The sequence below is a fragment of the Centroberyx affinis genome, unplaced genomic scaffold (assembly GCF_046629955.1).
Source record: "Centroberyx affinis isolate AG114_WGS23_722 - 3 ecotype Tasmania unplaced genomic scaffold, CSIRO-AGI_Caff_v1 ptg001900l_1, whole genome shotgun sequence".
In the NCBI taxonomy this organism is placed as follows: domain Eukaryota; kingdom Metazoa; phylum Chordata; class Actinopteri; order Beryciformes; family Berycidae; genus Centroberyx; species Centroberyx affinis.
Genome location: NW_027280265.1, coordinates 124,864 through 141,883, shown reverse-complemented (window position 1 = coordinate 141,883; position 17,020 = coordinate 124,864). Strand labels below are relative to the sequence as shown.

At 44.1% G+C, this 17,020-nt stretch overlaps 1 protein-coding gene across 1 annotated transcript; it reads left to right on the top strand.

The window, feature by feature from the left end:
• Positions 1-497: 497 nt before the first annotated feature.
• On the top strand, positions 498-16,745 carry LOC139653232 (calcium and integrin-binding family member 2-like). Its single transcript, XM_071530210.1, has 6 exons — positions 498-548; positions 986-1,020; positions 8,830-8,941; positions 12,217-12,364; positions 13,395-13,590; positions 16,724-16,745. The coding sequence occupies exons 1-6, from the start codon at positions 498-500 to the stop codon at positions 16,743-16,745; spliced, it is 564 nt and encodes a 187-aa protein (XP_071386311.1).
• Positions 16,746-17,020: the final 275 nt, after the last annotated feature.

Sequence of the window (17,020 nt, the reverse complement as noted above, 5' to 3'; positions counted from 1 at the left end):
TTGACTTAGTATCTTTGAGATACTAACTCATTCATTATTTTGACACACTCATTATTTTGAGAAAATGTCTCATTATAATGACTTACAGGACCGTTTTCTTCATCACACTGGCGGAAATGGGCTTCCATACAAAAATACAACAGGCACCAAAAATACTTTTATTCCACGGTGGGTCCATTATGTTCCCGTTTCCGGCCTCAGACACTTGAATGCGGCAACAAGTCACACTCACCACCTGCCGCCAAGGATTTTACGAGCAGCCGTGAAGGCAGCACGCCGCCCCGCACCGCCTCTCTGATGCGCACAAAGCTTTTTTTTTTCCTGCGCTAAAACAAAAAAGCCGCTCGGGCGCCTGGAAGCTTTACTGCGACCTGGAGGAAAAGCGAGCAGCTGGTCCCAGATCAGCTGCGTCCAGGAAGATGTCGAGCTGAACAGGAACCAGCAGCAGGAGCCTCCAGTGTAATGCGGCTGTGTGATGGGAAAACCTCTCGACTAGGATGGGTAACAAGCAAACCACCTTTACCGATGAGCAGTTCGAGGCATACCAGGTGAGAATCTGCCGCGGTTAGGAGCTGAAACCGGTTTATTTCCTCATAGGAAGATAATTAACCCAATTAGGACTCATGTTTTGCCGGGGAACAATATTATAGATTGTGGATATTCTTAAGATGTGGAGAGTTTTAATAAATCAAATTCATCAGTGAAGATAACATGCTATTATGAATCTTATTTCCCTTGAAGGCAACCTGTTTGTCTCTACCTGACCAGCAGAATAGAATAGAATAGAACAGAATAGAATAGAACAGGTCATTCAGTGTCTCTCTCTCTCTCCTGTTGCTGATTGGCTGTGCTCCAGCCTCTTCCTCTCCTGCATGATGCTGCTGTCCGGCTGACTGATGGGCTGAAAGCAGATCCTCCCTGTGGATCGGCTCACAGATGTAATTCCTCTTCGGTCTGACGCTCTCTGTCTCTCTTCTCTTTGCAGGACTGCACCTTCTTCACCCGGAAAGAAATCCTGCGGTGAGTTACCGGCATGTAGTCCGTCTTCTGTCTGCAGGTTTTCACTCCAACTGAACACAGCAGGTGTCCGTCCTCCATGATGAAATCTGGGGAGGGGCTGCAGGTCGGCCCGGTCCGTCCGTCCGTCCGTCCGTCCGTCACACATGAAACTTCGGGGAAAGATGTGTGTCATTGTTCAGTTTAAGCGTTTTAAAAAATTGCACTGACTGGCCTGAGGAGGGCGCTACAACATCTGGTTAACTGTCTGTATGTCTCACACAGTATTTTGGGTCTTATTGGATTTTCACGAAACTCAGGGGAATGAGGCGTTTTCATAGCCTGGTGTCCAGCCCCTATGAATCGCAGTTTTCAGCCCTCTTCGAATTTGCATGGCGATTCATAAGGGTCTGGACGCAAGCCTATCCACTGGCAGTTATTTCGGACAGATACTGTCCAAGATACCTGATTGGCTGGTCGATGTAGGCGGGACTAATCTACTGATGACGCCATTACAGAGCGCAGCAACAACAACAACAACCAACATGGCCCTGAAGGATGTATTGTTTGGTTTTTCAAATTACAGGAAAGAATTGGATTATGAATTTTTTCTGTGTAATCTCATCATATTGCTGGCCAAGTTTTATATCCATAAATGTAAGGTGTTAAAAACTAAGCCCTTTTTCTCTACCTTTAAAAAGGAAGCAGAGTCCTACATTAGAACATTATCTACCTAATGCAATAGAAAAGCTGTGAAAACTTTGAATTTGTGCTCTAAATTTAACATAAATTTTTACTGCACCATTTTCATTTTGTATCTGTTTGTGTCAAACTTTGTTTGTAACCCCAGGCGTTGTATATTTGTATGTATGTTATTCTTTATTACTGTTCTGTTACTCCATCTATGCTTTTGGATAACTTTGTATATCTGATGCTGATGATACAAAAAAAACAAACAACCAACATGGCAGCAGCACCGGCAGCGGAAAAGGAATTGGATGATAGCGAGCTAGATTTAGCGATTTCGTCAGTCCTTAAAAAACGTAATGGCTTCGATGAATTAAAACAGGAACAATCCGTGTGTTTAAAAGCCTTTTTCAGAGGTCAGGATGTTTTCACGGTGCTTCCCACCGGCTTTGGTAAGAGCTTCATTTACCTGCTCGCTCCTCTGCTGGCTACAGAAACAGGACTGGGCCAAATCCTCTTGTTATTGTCATTTGTCCGTCGGTCGCTCTTATGGAAGATCGAGTGAAAGAGGCAAAATTTGGTATTTCTGCCTTGCGACTTGGAGTGGACTCCGCAAAGGAAACACAGGAAGAACGAGGATGCTGAAGTAGTCCTGGGGCCTGGAGCTCGACGACAAGCGGCAACAAATGACGACAAACGATATCGTCTCCGACGGTTAAGGATCGGTTGCTTTGAATTGTCGTTGACGAGGTCCATCTCACTCAAAAATGGTATGTAGCCTACAACAATAACACACTGTTGTCTTCACTGGGAAGTGAACGCCGCCATGATTGTTGTTGCTATGGGGCGCCTCCAGATTACGTCAATCTGCTTTGCTACTGTGATTGGTCAAAGAGTTTGATCATTGAGAACCAACAGCAACCAATCGGGGAAAGAAATGATGTTACCGAATCAGTGGTGGAAAGGCTTGTGTCCAGACCCTTATGAATCGAAGAGTGCTGAAAACTGCGATTCACAGGGGATGGACACCAGGCTAGTGTTTTCATTGGTCCATCCAAAATTACATTGGGTGCTCTGAGGGGGGGGGGGGGCGCTACAACGTTTGTTTAATTGTCTGTAAGTCGCACGATATCTTGGACGCTGCTGTACGAATTTTCACGAAACGTAGCAGAATGATCCGTCTCATTGCTCCCTTGCAGCATTTTCAAAATGACACTGATTGCTCTGAGGGGGGCGCTACGTTTGTTTAAGGCGGCGTGTGTTTCAGTGAGGCCGATGTGTTGCCAGACGTCATGGACCGACGGAGCGCAGCGACCCAGTCCGTCAAAAAAGTTTAAACTAGTTGAACTTTTGACGGAGCTTCAGGTAAACGTCATCTGCTAACGGACTTCATCAGCCAATGAAATTTGTCCAGACTGCTTCAGAAGGTTTGGATCCCCGCCCACAACAACACAGGCTGGCTGGTTTCAACACAGTCTGTCAGTGTGACGGATGCCAGATGTCCCATGTTGAACACCACCTGACCGTCCGTATGTCAAACACGACATCTCGGACGCTGCTGATCGCATTTTGACGAAACTTAGCGGAACGATGCGTCTCGCTGATTGTCCTAAGGGGGGCGCCACAGCGTTTAGTTATCTGTACGTCACGCACAAAATCTCAGACGCCAATGAACAGCTCCTCCTCTTCCTCTGTCTCTGCTTCAGACAATCCAGAAACATGAGGAAACCTTTCTTATTGCTTCACTACAGTTCTGCAGCATCAGTGAGGTTCGACATGCTGACTGGTTTGCTACTGGTGCATGCTACTGGTTTCACTGAATTCACCTTCACCTTCAGCCAGAGAGGACGAAGTGACCAGTGACATCAGCTGCTGTAGGGTTTGGTTGGAGTGAAAACCTGCAGACTCTCGGCTCTTCATGGCTCAGGTTGCCGATCTCTGATCTAGTAGATCTGATTGGACTGTAGATGATCCATGGCAGCTGATCTGAGGACCAGGATGCTGTCAGGAACCGAGACAAACGGTCGCGTTGTCATCTTGCTGACAAAGCATTTCTGAGTGTATCCAGTGAGGTTTGACAGGTTTTCAGTAGGTCAAGAAGAGGAGAAATTCCTCAGCGCACGGAGAAGCATGTCATCCTTCAACTGGAGTGAAAACATGAAAATCACCAAGATTGGAGTTACAAGGTTTTCACAGGACAACAGCGATATGAGCAGTGTTGGGGGTAACGCGTTACAAAGTAACGCATTACTGTAATCACATTACATTTGTCTGTAACGCAGTAATGTAACGTTAGGGTTCCTAAATTCAGTAATCACATTACAGTTACTAATCAAACAATTATGTCGTTACTTGCGTTACATAAATTCTTCAATTATCTGCAGGATCTGGAATCTGCAGGATTATCTGGGCGGATAGAAAAAAATCAAACGTGCCTTTTCATGCACGCTTGCACAACAACCTCTGACCTCTTGTGTGACTTTGGCTAGAGACAGTTCATGCGGGAGATGGCAGAAATGGCAGAGCGGTCTACAACTTTTGAGGGGTGGAGATATGCAAATTACTTTGAATTTGTTGCGCGAAAGGACAAGAATGTGACGGTAAAGTGCAAACTGTGCCCAGGCCAGAAACAACGATCCACTGCTGTGAACACGACTTGATTCTGCTAGGCATGCAACTGAGCCTTGTTCTCGCCACAACATTTTTCTGAGAAGTGCTCTTTGGGCTGGTTTTCACCAACTTAGCTGTCGGCTTTGTGGTGTTAAAGAGCATAAAAGAAAGATCTTGTGTATGTCCTCCTTATTAGGACAGGGATTTGTGCTGATATGCGGGCATATGTAAGGTTTAACATTATATTGTTAACTGGCAATTACGTGACAATGCATCTCAGGCGATGTTGCGGAGTAATGTAACGACTAGTGTAACGAATTACTTTCTACAGGGAGTAAATAAGTAAAGTAATGCATTACTTTTTTTGAGTAACGACCCTAACACTGAATATGAGTGATTGTTTGAGGTCATGAATGTTGTCAATATTGCAGGCAACAGGGAGGGAAACTGTAACTGATGTGTAAACATGGCTGACTGAGAGTGTTTGATGCTGCGCCTGTCTGACCAAACAGCTGCTGGTTTCTTCAGGTGAATCGTACGACAACATTAGACCACAGTGGAACCTACACACTAATTTACTGTGGCATAAAAAAGCCTTAAAAATCATCAAGGAGCTAAGAGAGCAGAAAGAGTTCTTGGGTAAGACAAGGTGCTTCAAAAACAGCAAAGTAGTGAAGAATAATTACAGCAGGCATTTCCACCCGTCAGGCAAAGGGAAATCCTGTTGCTCAGAGCTTTTAGTAAAATGTTCTTTTCCTCAAAATGTGGCTCAGGTGTCAGTGACCTTTGGATTTGTTGATTCGCTTTGGAGAGCAGCAGGGTGGGAGAGAGTCTGTGCTTCAACCTGAGGAGCCGGAAATAGTTTTCAGTGCTTTACACTTGATGTTTCTTTACTTTGAGTTTGATCATTGTGATGACAATTTCTTTGATGCTCTGATTTACTACTACAATGAGTTTGATATGAGAAAATGTTTCAGGATGTAAAGCATCAGCTGTAAACGTCAGGTTTTGGTGTCAGTCCGTCAGAATCAAAGAGCGAGGGCTTCTTTCTAGAGCCTCCATTTTGCATCAAGAGACGTTCAACAATCATACAGGGAGAGATCCATCATAGAAGAGGAGAGAGACCAATTTCTCCACCACAGGAGCAGGAGAGAGACCAGAATGCACTGCAGCAGAGAGACAGGTTGGGTTTGAGGAAGGGGAGACTCACTTTTTCTTGTCTGGACAAACTTGCCATCTCTCTCCACCTACATGGAAAACCCAGAGCTGGATGCAACAAGTTCCCGCCCCTTCTCTAGAGGTTGTTGAAAGGCATTCAGGGAAACATAGGAAACCACTAACTGCAGTAGAAGTAGACGAAGCAGGTTGAGGGAAAGTGGGTTCACCAAAAAAGAGAATTAAAACACTTCACATCACTAAATGACTCCTCAATGAACATCTCAGACTGGTGAGATGTGACAGTGGAGGAGTTTTCTTCTTCTTCATCAGATCCACTGCCTGTGAATCTGCTGCTCTCAGATCAGCTCTCCTCCTCTCTCTCCTCCTCTAACCTGGAGTTCATCCAGACCTGCTGAATCTCCGTCTCTGGCTTGTTTTCGCCGCCTCAGTCCTCTGAAGCTATTAAACCACTGCAGCGTTGCCAGCGGCTGCCAGACAGACTTATGGGATGAAATCTCTCCGGCTACAATTATAAACCTGGAGGGCCGCTGGTTTTTTTTTTTCCCTTCGGCCATTTGTTTTGCTGAAGCGTACAGTAGGTCAGGGTTATTTCAACGGCGCTGTCCAAATGGCAGCCCTGTTTCCCCAGCATCGCTCTGACTGAAAGAGATTTATGTGTGTTATTAACGCTTATGGCTTTATAATGAATACTAGATTGCGGCGCACGGTCGGCACAGGTAATTGTTACGTTCTCCTGGCTGATCAGCTCAGTGTTTCCTCCTGCGCTGCTGTGGTGCGTTCAGGTTTACACTCGTGTATCGATTAACCCGTCAATCAAGATGATTACGGCAAAGTAGACCCTCCTCCATCTGTTTGAACTCCAATCAGTTCCTGCTCTCTGTCTGACAAACCTGCACTTTGCTGCACTTTGAAGGAAAACCCTTCCACTGTTAGATCTCATCCGTCTGTGATGTTTAAGACATTCCAGGAGTTATTTTGTGTGTAAATTATCATTTTGGGTGAACTCACTTTCCCTCAACCGGCCTCGTCTATTTCCTCTGTTGCTTTCAGCTGTGGGTTTTACATGCAGGTGGATAGCAGAACAAGACTCCAGACCAGTCGAAACAAAGTGAGTCCTTCCTCAAACCCCAGCCTGTCTCTCTGCTGCAGTGCATTCTGGTCTCTCTCCTGCTCCTGTGGTGGAGAAATTGGTCTCTCTCCTCTTCTACGATGGATTTCTCCCTGTATGATTGTTGAACGTCTCTTGGTGCAAAATGGCGGCTCTAGAAAGAAGCCCTCGCTCTTTGATTCTGAGGGACTGACACCAAAACCTGACGTTTACCGCTGAGGTTTTACATCCTGAAACATTTTCTCATATCAAACTCCACTGGAGCTGCTGGAAACATCTGGAGGTGACGTCACCTCGTCTGCGATTGGCCGGGTATCCACCAAGAAGAAAAACACAACTAACTACCAAATGAGGCCAGGAATGCAAAGTCCATCACCAGTAGTTGTTAAAGTGTTTAAGGGCAGAGTTTTCCTTTAATTCACACTCTCAGTAACATGAGTGGAAACATTTTCAGATATCAGTCCAAATCTAATCCTGAATACGACTCTATGGGGAAATGCAGTAGCATCTAGAATACTTTCTGCATTTAAACCCATCCACCAACCAGACTGGTGAAAATACTACACACATCTGTTTTCCAGTACAATCCAAAACGACAAATCTGATCCACGTCCAAATTCCCCGGTGATAACTGATGTCAGGAGCAGAGAGAGCTTGTACAAAACTTGCCACAAAGTGATCCATGTGCTGGGATTGTTTTGTTCCTGCATCTGCTACGGAGATTTATCCTCTTATGGATTTAGTATCAGGCAGCCCGTCTGCCAAGGCACCCACAATGCCCCGGGGGCCTTCCCATGCCCGGCTGCTTTATTAGACAGACAGCGGTGCCAAATGCCATGCTAATGCCGGGCCAGAGAGCTCCATCACTCAGCTTTTACTGCTGGAAATCACTCACCTTGGATCACACCGGAGTGCCTCTGGTTGGGTTTTGCATAATGTGTTGGTGTCGGTCCCAGTCAACAGGAGCCGCTTATTTTACTGTTGGTACAGAAAGTGCCATCCAGCAGCATGAGCAGACAGATAATCAGGGGAATTGAACCCCTGACTGTGTGGGACAGCAGGCTGACTGGACCTGGAACAGGACTTTTGTAAAAACATCAGATTATGGCAACTTGGACAAACACTGAATGTACAAAATATTAGTAACACTCCCTCTTTTCCTGAAGTCAGCTGATCAGGTGAATCCAGGTTCATTTTGTAACTAACCAATCAGACGGTCCCACTACTACCACTTCCTGTTTCATGCACACCGGCACTGACGAGACTCTGACCGGTGAAATGTCTGTCTAATAAATCAGAGTTTGATCTGCAGAATTCCTTCTCTAGACAGATTTTTGAAGCTTTTTGATCCACTTTGATGCTTTTTTTATTGATACAGATACCAAAAAGTATCCTATATGTTATCATATGTGATAAGTGCCCACCTCCACTGCCAAAGTTCCCTTGAGCAACACACTGAACCTCAAAGCAGTTTTGTGGTTCACTGAAAGACAGTCTGAACCCTCTGAGGAAATACATGTACACATTGGCCAATAAAGTAATTGTCATTTCCTCCTCCTTCTTTTTCTTCTTCTTCGTCTTCTTCTTCTTCGTCTTCATCTTCTTCTTCGTCGTCTTCTTCTTTGTCTTCTTCGTCTTTGTCTTCTTCTTCATCTTCTTCGTCTTCTTCTTCTTCGTCTTCTTCTTCGTCTTCTTCTTCTTCATCTTCTTCGTCTTCCTCGTCTTCTTCCTCGTCTTCTTCTTCTTCTTCTTCTTCTTCTTCTTCTCTTCCTTTGCTCCTTCATCTCAAGTAGTTTGACTTCTCTACACTCTACAAAAGAATGTTTAATTTTCAAGACACTGCTGTTGTCAGGTGAAGAGCTTGCATCGCCAAAATGTCTCAAAACTTCTCAGGAGAACAGAAAAAGCATTTTATTTAGCTTGACCACCATGAATTTATCTAATTGGTTTGAAACGGTTTCATAAAACCAAAAGGCTGCAGAGTTTTCTCAACCCATAGAGGAGCATGTAATCCTTCAATTCTTCAGTTGAGGTTTAAACATGAAAATCACCAAAATTCAACACATATTAACACAATGTCTCATGTCAATATGCATTTCTATTAACTTATATTTTTTTAATAGTCCTAAACCACATACAAGGATGATAATGTTGAAAATGACAGTTGTAATGTCCTTCTGTCTGGAGAAAAGATGATTGAGTGTGTGTGTGTGTGTGTGTGTGTGTGTGTGTGTGTGTGTGTGTTGCAGGTTACATGGCCGATACCGTGAGTTGGCTCCACATTTAGTGCCACTTGACTACACCAACGACCCGGACATCAAACTGCCGCTGGCTCTGATCGTCACCATGCCAGAACTGAAGGTACCGAACTGTTCAGTAGAGCAGTGGTTCTCAAACTTTTTCACGTCAAGGACCCCTAAACTGACACAAATTAGACCACAGACCCCCATCTGATAAGATTTTGTCCCAGGGTCCCCCATCTGATAAGATTTTTGCTTTTAGATGTTTTATTACAGAAAGTGTATGAAACCCATGACCAAAATAGTCATACATTCTGTCATTGTGTTACTTATGGATGGAATTATAGTGAAAATAAATGATAAATTATTCCCCTTTTTGCTGGGGACCCCCTGGAACCCCCTCAAGGACCCCTGGGGGTCCCCGGACCCCACTTTGAGATCCACTGGATGCTACTCTCTCCTCAGCTCCTGTTTCCTTACCTACCACTTCTCTATTATAAATGATCCTTCTTGGGTATAGGAGGAAGGAATATTTTCTTCCATCTATTGTCTGGGTGCTGTGACCTCTGACCCTTGATCCTTACTGTTGGTTGCTTGTAATGTTGCTGATCTAGGAACCGCTGATTAGAATCAGCTTCAGTTGAACTCATTGTACAGTGAGTGCCTCACAGTAACATCAGTGTGGGAAACCCCTAACTCTGGTAATGGTAGGGTGGTCATTACCATAACACACCATGTGGCGGCCATATTGGAGGTCCTCACCTCTCGGTTAACAGTGGCTGTGAACAGCTGGTGGTGTTTCTAAACATACAACTTGTCCGTCTCAACAGAATTGAACAGGCAGTTAAATTCTGTTTTTTGACTGATGATTTCATCAGATTTTTACTGTTTTTAATGTGTCTAGAAGAAGCTAGCATTAGCAGAGGCTAGTTGTGGGATGTTAACATTGCAATGTTGCTTTGCAAAATTTGCCTGCTGGCTAGTTTTGGCATTCCCACATACAGCTTGTAGTAGATTGGAGTATTGACTAGTTCCAAAGAGACTAGGGCTAAAGACAAGACAGTTTACTGTGTCACAGTAACCTACATTTGGAAACAAATCCACCTTATCACACTATTCACTTTTACTGAGAACGTTACTGAATGGATCTACAGCCACACCACAACAAGCTGACTCAGCTGCTCTCTGCTTCTAGCTGCTTGCTACAGATTATAGTTCACACATGCAGCCTCTTCTAACGGCAGGCTGTCATGTGTGAAAAGGAGCCGGTGTCAAAATGCCAGTAAATCAGTTCTGCCAATTTAACCGCTCGAAGACGTTTTAATGTTACTAGTATAGTTCTGTATTGACTGTGTGTGAACAGCACAACGTTTGGACGCTCTTTACTTTTTTGATGGAGAGATTAGCCTCTGTGTTTTCAAACTGCCTTGACTCCGGCGGTTAAACGTAATTTCCAGGAAATGACAACAGTGGAATTTAACGGTATTGCCAGTATTGTGTGAATGGCAGCATTACGTTAAAAAAGCAGAAATCATGTCAAAGGCAGTGCTACCTTTACCGGAAAATTAAAACAGCAATTTTAGGGGTTTCACGTGTGAAAGGGGCTATTATTTGTGCATTTGTGGAGCCAGATGTGGCTGCTGGGAGATTTGTGACAAAACAGCAAATCCTCTAGACAGAAAACTATAATTTTACACAGAGACAGAATATGGTACAGGACATCACACAGTGCAAAAGGCCAGTGCAAGACGTATTATGAGTGGTAGATACATATAGATGAGTCTCCGAGCAACGTCACATAAAGTGTGCGTGCGCATCTCAGGGGCAATTTCAATGATTTGGCCTATTTTTATTTATTTATTTATTTTTTTATATATATTTAACCGTGCATTTTCTAGTCGCTACTTAAGGAAACTGGTCTGTGTATCCTATTCTTCTGTTCTTGCATAAAATGTGATTTTAAACAAAACTGTTAGCCTATCATATTTAATTCATCATATTTATTGGATTGCATAGGTCCTAGTTTCATTAAAATAAACATTTCATAAAGCCTACCGATGATTTAAAGCAGGTTAATATCCAACGCCACTGCAAATAGGCATTCTGTCTAATATTAAATCAATATTTACATAGCCTAATAATACTAATTTCTCTCTCTCCCACGTGTCCTGCATTGTCCCGCAAAATCCCGTCTGCTGTTCTGCAACAGAACAGTTAAGAGGTGCTCACCCTAATATGTCTGGCCATTGGATCGGTGGCCACTTGGCCATGTCTACAAACCATTCATCCACTGGGGTTGAATAAGGGTCCGGCTGTCATTCACCAGAACTTAAAACAAGTTTTTCTATATAATCTGCACGATCAGAGTCTGACAAACTAGCCCGGTACGCCGTTGTTGTCCATTTGTTTGTTGTTATCAGTGCGAAAATGACAGCCAAGTTATAACTCCGATAGCCACAGCGGCTTTTCTGCCCCTAAGCTGCACACGCGTCCTTGACTGTTTGTAAACGGGAAACTCATCTATATCACTGCGCACTGTACTCAACATTTCAGAACTACATACATGTAGAGGCAAAGTGACCCGCTGTGTCCTTTAATAATCTTTGTAATGGGATTCATTACAGCCAGTCTGCTGGTGGCCACTGAGCAGTTTCATTGGAGCGGTTGTGCCCTAAATGCCTTGCTCAAGGGAACCTCAGCAGTAATTGTTGTGGAAAGGGAGAGCATTTTAGATTTCCCACGCAGTTCTTCCAATTGCAAGCCTGCTTCTTTAACCTCCTGGTCTGCTGCCGCCCGTTCATACCAGAAGACATGATCGGTGTGTAAATCTGTAAATCCCCCGTGTTTGGCTCACTGCGGTGACTGATGGTCCACCGACGGGCCAAACTGGCACCAAAGGCCACAGTGCTGTAAATCTACATTTCACCTCCACAGACGCCGGCGTTAATTAACTTAGCATCATGTAGCCTGGAACACCGAGCTGATTTATGACAGGACCGAGTCCGACGGCAACCAAACAGACTGTAGAACCACAGATGACTCTGGGTAATGAATGGAGTCTGGGTCATTGAGTGGGGTGTGTGTGTGTGTATTTGACTGTGTTGATGTGTGTGCCCATACAAAAACTATTCATCTACTGTCCAATGTATATGGGCCATTAGGACATATTCTCTCATTTTAGGTTTAAGAGCTTTTTTAATTTTAATTTTTCTAAAGTTTCATTTATTTTATTCCCCTTTTTTGTTATTCATGAATTCTGTTTTGGTACCACTCTCCTCTGTGTTCAGTTTTGATGGCATTTGGTCTCTGTCCAATTCACAGCATCCGGCAATATGTTGCAATATTGATTCTGTAAACAAGTAATCCCAGTTCTGTCGTCTATGTTGTCCCTCGTAGGAAAATCCGTTCAGAGACAGGATAGTGGAGACATTCTCGGAGGACGGCCTGGGGAACCTGAGCTTCAGCGACTTTGTCGACATGTTCTCTGCTCTCTGTGAAACTTCCCCAAGAGAGCTCAAGACAATATATGCCTTCAAGATATACGGTAATTCACAAGTTTGTGACGTGTCATGTGATGCTCTGGGGTAGAAATCCTCTGTTCATTCCCCCTTCACAAGGAGGAAACATTGGTTGCAATGGCAGTTTGCACATTTGCGCTTTTCAGTTGTTTGAGCTAACAGCACAGAGTTTTCATCTTATTCACCGAAAGATTTAGGGAAATCACGTTGTGGCACAAACAAGCCATCGAATAGAGAACTGTGCAAGCTAGTAGCCCCTTTATCACCAATTGCAAGTGCAAATGGCTTCAGCTGTAAGACCAATCCACCAAGCTGCACCCTTGTGCCTGAAAGCCCCTTTGTAACTGGAGCGTTGTCTGATCTGATCTGAGGATCCTGGCTGGTGACGATGCAGCGTCTTGCAGCGATGACAGCAGCCGGTCTGGATGGACAAACTCTTTGAGCAGTCTTCATGCCACTTTTCAAAGGATCTTATGGTCCACAGTAATTTGTGGGAGTTGTGTTCTAGTGCCATTGAATTAGGCGCAATCTCGATTTGCATGGCCTCGCCTACAAATAAATATTATGTGGGAAAAATAATAAGGTATATATGCATGACAGGTACAGAGGCTTTATTTTTTGACCATGATTTGGTCTTTTTGTGCGCGCTTCCCTGCACAAACCTTTGGTGAATCTGTACCTCAGTGTCTTGCCCAAGGACACTAACAGGGTTTAAGCTTGTCAACACAAGCCTGGTTCCTCCAGGTGAAGGCCGGTCTCCCTACTCACTACACCACCTGCTGTCCCAAATCATACTTTACTTTGTGTGCATGAGAGCTTTTTAACCTTATTTTGAAAAAAAAACAAAAACATAAACCAATAGGCCTCTGAAATGAATACATGTCCTTATAGACATTACTATATGTAAAATGACTTAGCTAACTTTAAATGAAACGAAGGGGTTTATAAATCAAACACACTTCAGACAGAGAGAGACAAACTTCTGTCACATACATTTGGAAGGTTCTTGTGTGTTCATCAGGTGTTGCTGAATGCTTCTTGCTTGTTCTCGTCTAGACTTCAACAGGGACAACTTCATCTGTCAGGAGGACCTGCAGAAGACGCTGAACAAGCTGGCCAAAGGGGAGCTGACTCCGGAGGAAGTCACGCTGGTGTGCGACAAGGCCATCGAGGAGGCCGACCTGGACGGAGACAACAAGCTCTCCTTCGCCGACTTCGAGAACATGATCTCCAAAGCTCCCGATTTTTTAAGGTACGGTGACGCTGTTAAAGGCAGATACAAATTGTTTTAATTTATTTATCTGGTTTAATGGATTCGATTATTACTTGGCAGATTCATATGTTCATTTTATTAACTGTAATGTGTTTTTGTACTGTGCAATCGCCTGGATTTATGATAGATTTCCTCTTTAGGTGACAGTGAAGTAGAACTTAAAAAGTAAAGCTTGAGTGCCTTTAGAAATGCAATCAGCTGAGGACCTCCAATATGGCCGACAGAAGGTGTGTTACATCACCTGAAAGCCCTCTGCAGCCTGCTGTACATTCAGGCCATGGCTGTTCACCAGCTGGTAGATTACCATTCCACACTGAGGTTTTAGGTTTTGAACAGAAGAGCGAAAGAAGCCGGTGATTCTGAGAGGGGAATGGAGGTCAGCCGAGTCCTCGTCCGCGTTCTGCTGTTCTGCATAACACTGCTGCCCACAGAGAGATAAAACCCACAAAACCAATAGTGCTTGCTTGATCAAAGTCCTTTTATTGCCGGACAATCCATCACTGTGTGGTAAATGGTTTTCATTCGACTTCCCAAACCGTGCAGAAAGAACACGCCCGTAAAAAAAGTTCCCTCATTTCTGAAGGCTTGATTTAGCCGGCCAATGATTTCAGTCATAAATCTGTCTATCACACCAGACCGGCTGTAGATTGGCTGGAACGCGGTTATTGGTTGATAGGGTTGCCTTGGCAACCAGGTCAGATAAACTGTAATAATGGTCTGGACTAGATAGTGTTGCCATAGCTGTGTGTGAGCGCTGATAGAGGCAATAGCTCATCCATCAAGTCAGGATTAAAGTTGAGGATACATGAGGAAGGACAGTGTGATGAAGCTGTGGTTTGGTGACAGACGTGATGAAGGAGAGTAATTATACGCACATAACGTAGGTGCAAGGCTATCAGAAAACTGTGTCAATGAAAGAAGGAGTAACGCCTGCACACTCGCTCCACGCCACAAAAGTTTAACAGTGACAACGTTTCGATCCTACTTGGATCTTCGTCAGGTCAAAATGTTTGAAAAATGGAAACCACGCCCATATTTATACATCATGCACACCCATAGGCTGACAAGCTCTATGATGGCAGGTGGGGTTAACCATCCAAACTGCCCAGGGTGATAAACATCCAAAAATAATTAATACGGTACATAGAAAGTACACAGAAAACAGATACATAGAGAGAGAAAAAACAGTAGTACAAAAGCCATACTTCAAAAATATCAAACATACATGTATATCTTATATATAAGCATAAACATAATATCAGTTATAAGGAAAAGAAGAAATCTTAAATTCATGTAAGAAATTGAGTCTTAACACAATAGGGAAAAAAAATAGCTGTGTGTGAGCGCTGATAGAGGCAACAGCTCGTCTATCAAGTCAGGATTAAGGTTGAGAAAACATGAGGAAGGACAGTGTGATGAAGCTGTGGTTTAGTGATGTGAGCCGTGACGACACTGCAAGGAATTCAACCAATGATCTTCTATGTAATAAGGGGGAAGGAGTATTCATTCATTCACTGTCTTAGTGGTGCTACATATATTGTACCTCATGTTTCTGCCATTATATATATTTTTTTTTTACTTTTTTTTACGATTTTAAATGAGAATACCGGTGTCATTTAGAGTTTCCACCAGTCATTTGGCAATGCATGAAATATATAATAACATTTTTATTACTGAATAGCAGCAAATGGCTTCTTCTGAAGGGAGGAAAATGAGTTTCCAACTACGCTGACTGTGTGCAGAAACAGAGAGGAAGCTGGACCGCTGCTACTAACTTAAAAAAAAACACTGCAATTATCCTTTAAATTGCATCATTAACTATGGTAATGCAACATAAGGTTATTTTTCCTTATTACAGAAACAGTACAGTATATTCTTGTGTCCTGTCCTCAGATCTGGTCACTGCAATTTTCTCCCTCTGAAGCAGCTCATTCCACATATCGTCATCTCCCAGTAAAGCTCCTGCCATCCTGTCAGTGAGGAGTGCTGCAGTGTGACACTTACAGTATAATAGTCTGCTGCCCAGCCTTTGTTAAATGGCAGTACAGTGCCACTATCTCACTTTAAGTAGCACTATTAGCAGCACTTGTAGGCTGTATTAGAGAACATTAGAGGTCTGCTCTGTGTTACAACCACAGGCTTGTACTGCTGGACACTGAGCAGCTCCACTGGAGAAGTTGGGATTTGAGAACCTTGCTTAAAGGTTAAGTTTGGCGATTTTGGACCTATGAATAATGAGTCTCTTCCATAACTGTAGCACTTGGACCCACAGACAGTATTTTCTCCAGTCAGCTGTCAGTTGAAGCAGCGAGCTCCGCTGCCTCTTGCTGCAACAATGAGTCCAAACTGTTTGTCAGAATATTCCAGGAAATCCGTTTGTGAAAACGATACGGAGAGTGACTGACATATTTCTCTCCGCAGCCCGGAAAGTGGCGGCACCGTCCGTTTCCACTTAGCGGATTGTCTTCTACTGAACTACGATCTGACCCGACCGCCCAGAACCAGATCACTCCGCCAGGAACCGCCTTTCACCCCACAGCGGTCTGTGCTGCGGCAGAGAAAAATAGTTCTGTGATTTCCTGATTAGTGAAAGAAGAACGGAAGAACTGAGTCTGTTTCCCTTTCGACTCTGTGGAGACACAAACGGCTTTTCTGGAGATATTCTGACAAACAGTTTGGACTCATTGTTGCAGCAAGAGGCAGCGGAGCTTCAACTGACAGCTGACTGGAGACAATACTGTCTGTGGGTCCAAGAGCTACAGGGATGGAAGACACTCATTATATATAGGTCCAAAATCGCCACACTTATCCTTTAAGGGCATCTTGGCAGTAGTCAAGGGAAGGGGGAAGTTCATTCAGTATTCATTCAGTTCCCAGTTGGATGGTGGTGTCCAATCATGTGTCATGGAGGGCCAAGAGGCTGCGGGTTTTCCTTCCAACCAATCACTATACTAGAGGATTTCACAAGTTATTTGCTCCCCTCCTGCTTGAAAGTGTGCTAATCAGTGAAATAACCTGGTGTAGTGTTTGGTTGGAAGGAAACTCAGATAATTCTCTAATATGAATGTAATCCGTGTTTCTTCTCACTGTGTCCTGTGTCTCCTGCCTCCAGCACCTTCCATATACGAATCTGAGAAGCGTCCCAGCAGCTGAGGTCCTGTAAGGGAAGGACGTCACGCTTTGTCCAGTTCCCTGGTTCAACCGGTGTTCATCTTCCAGATCCTTTGGCTCGGGACTCTGACTTCAGACAGACCGGAGTCAGACGGAGCCCCCCCAGATAACCTCAGTCTCACCTCAACACAGTGCCTGTCCTTTCCAACACTAGCGGAGAGGTTTCTCCAGGTCGTATCTTCAGTGGAACCCGGGAGCCGACTCCAGCGGCCATGCGCTTTGGATCCAGTTCGGAGTC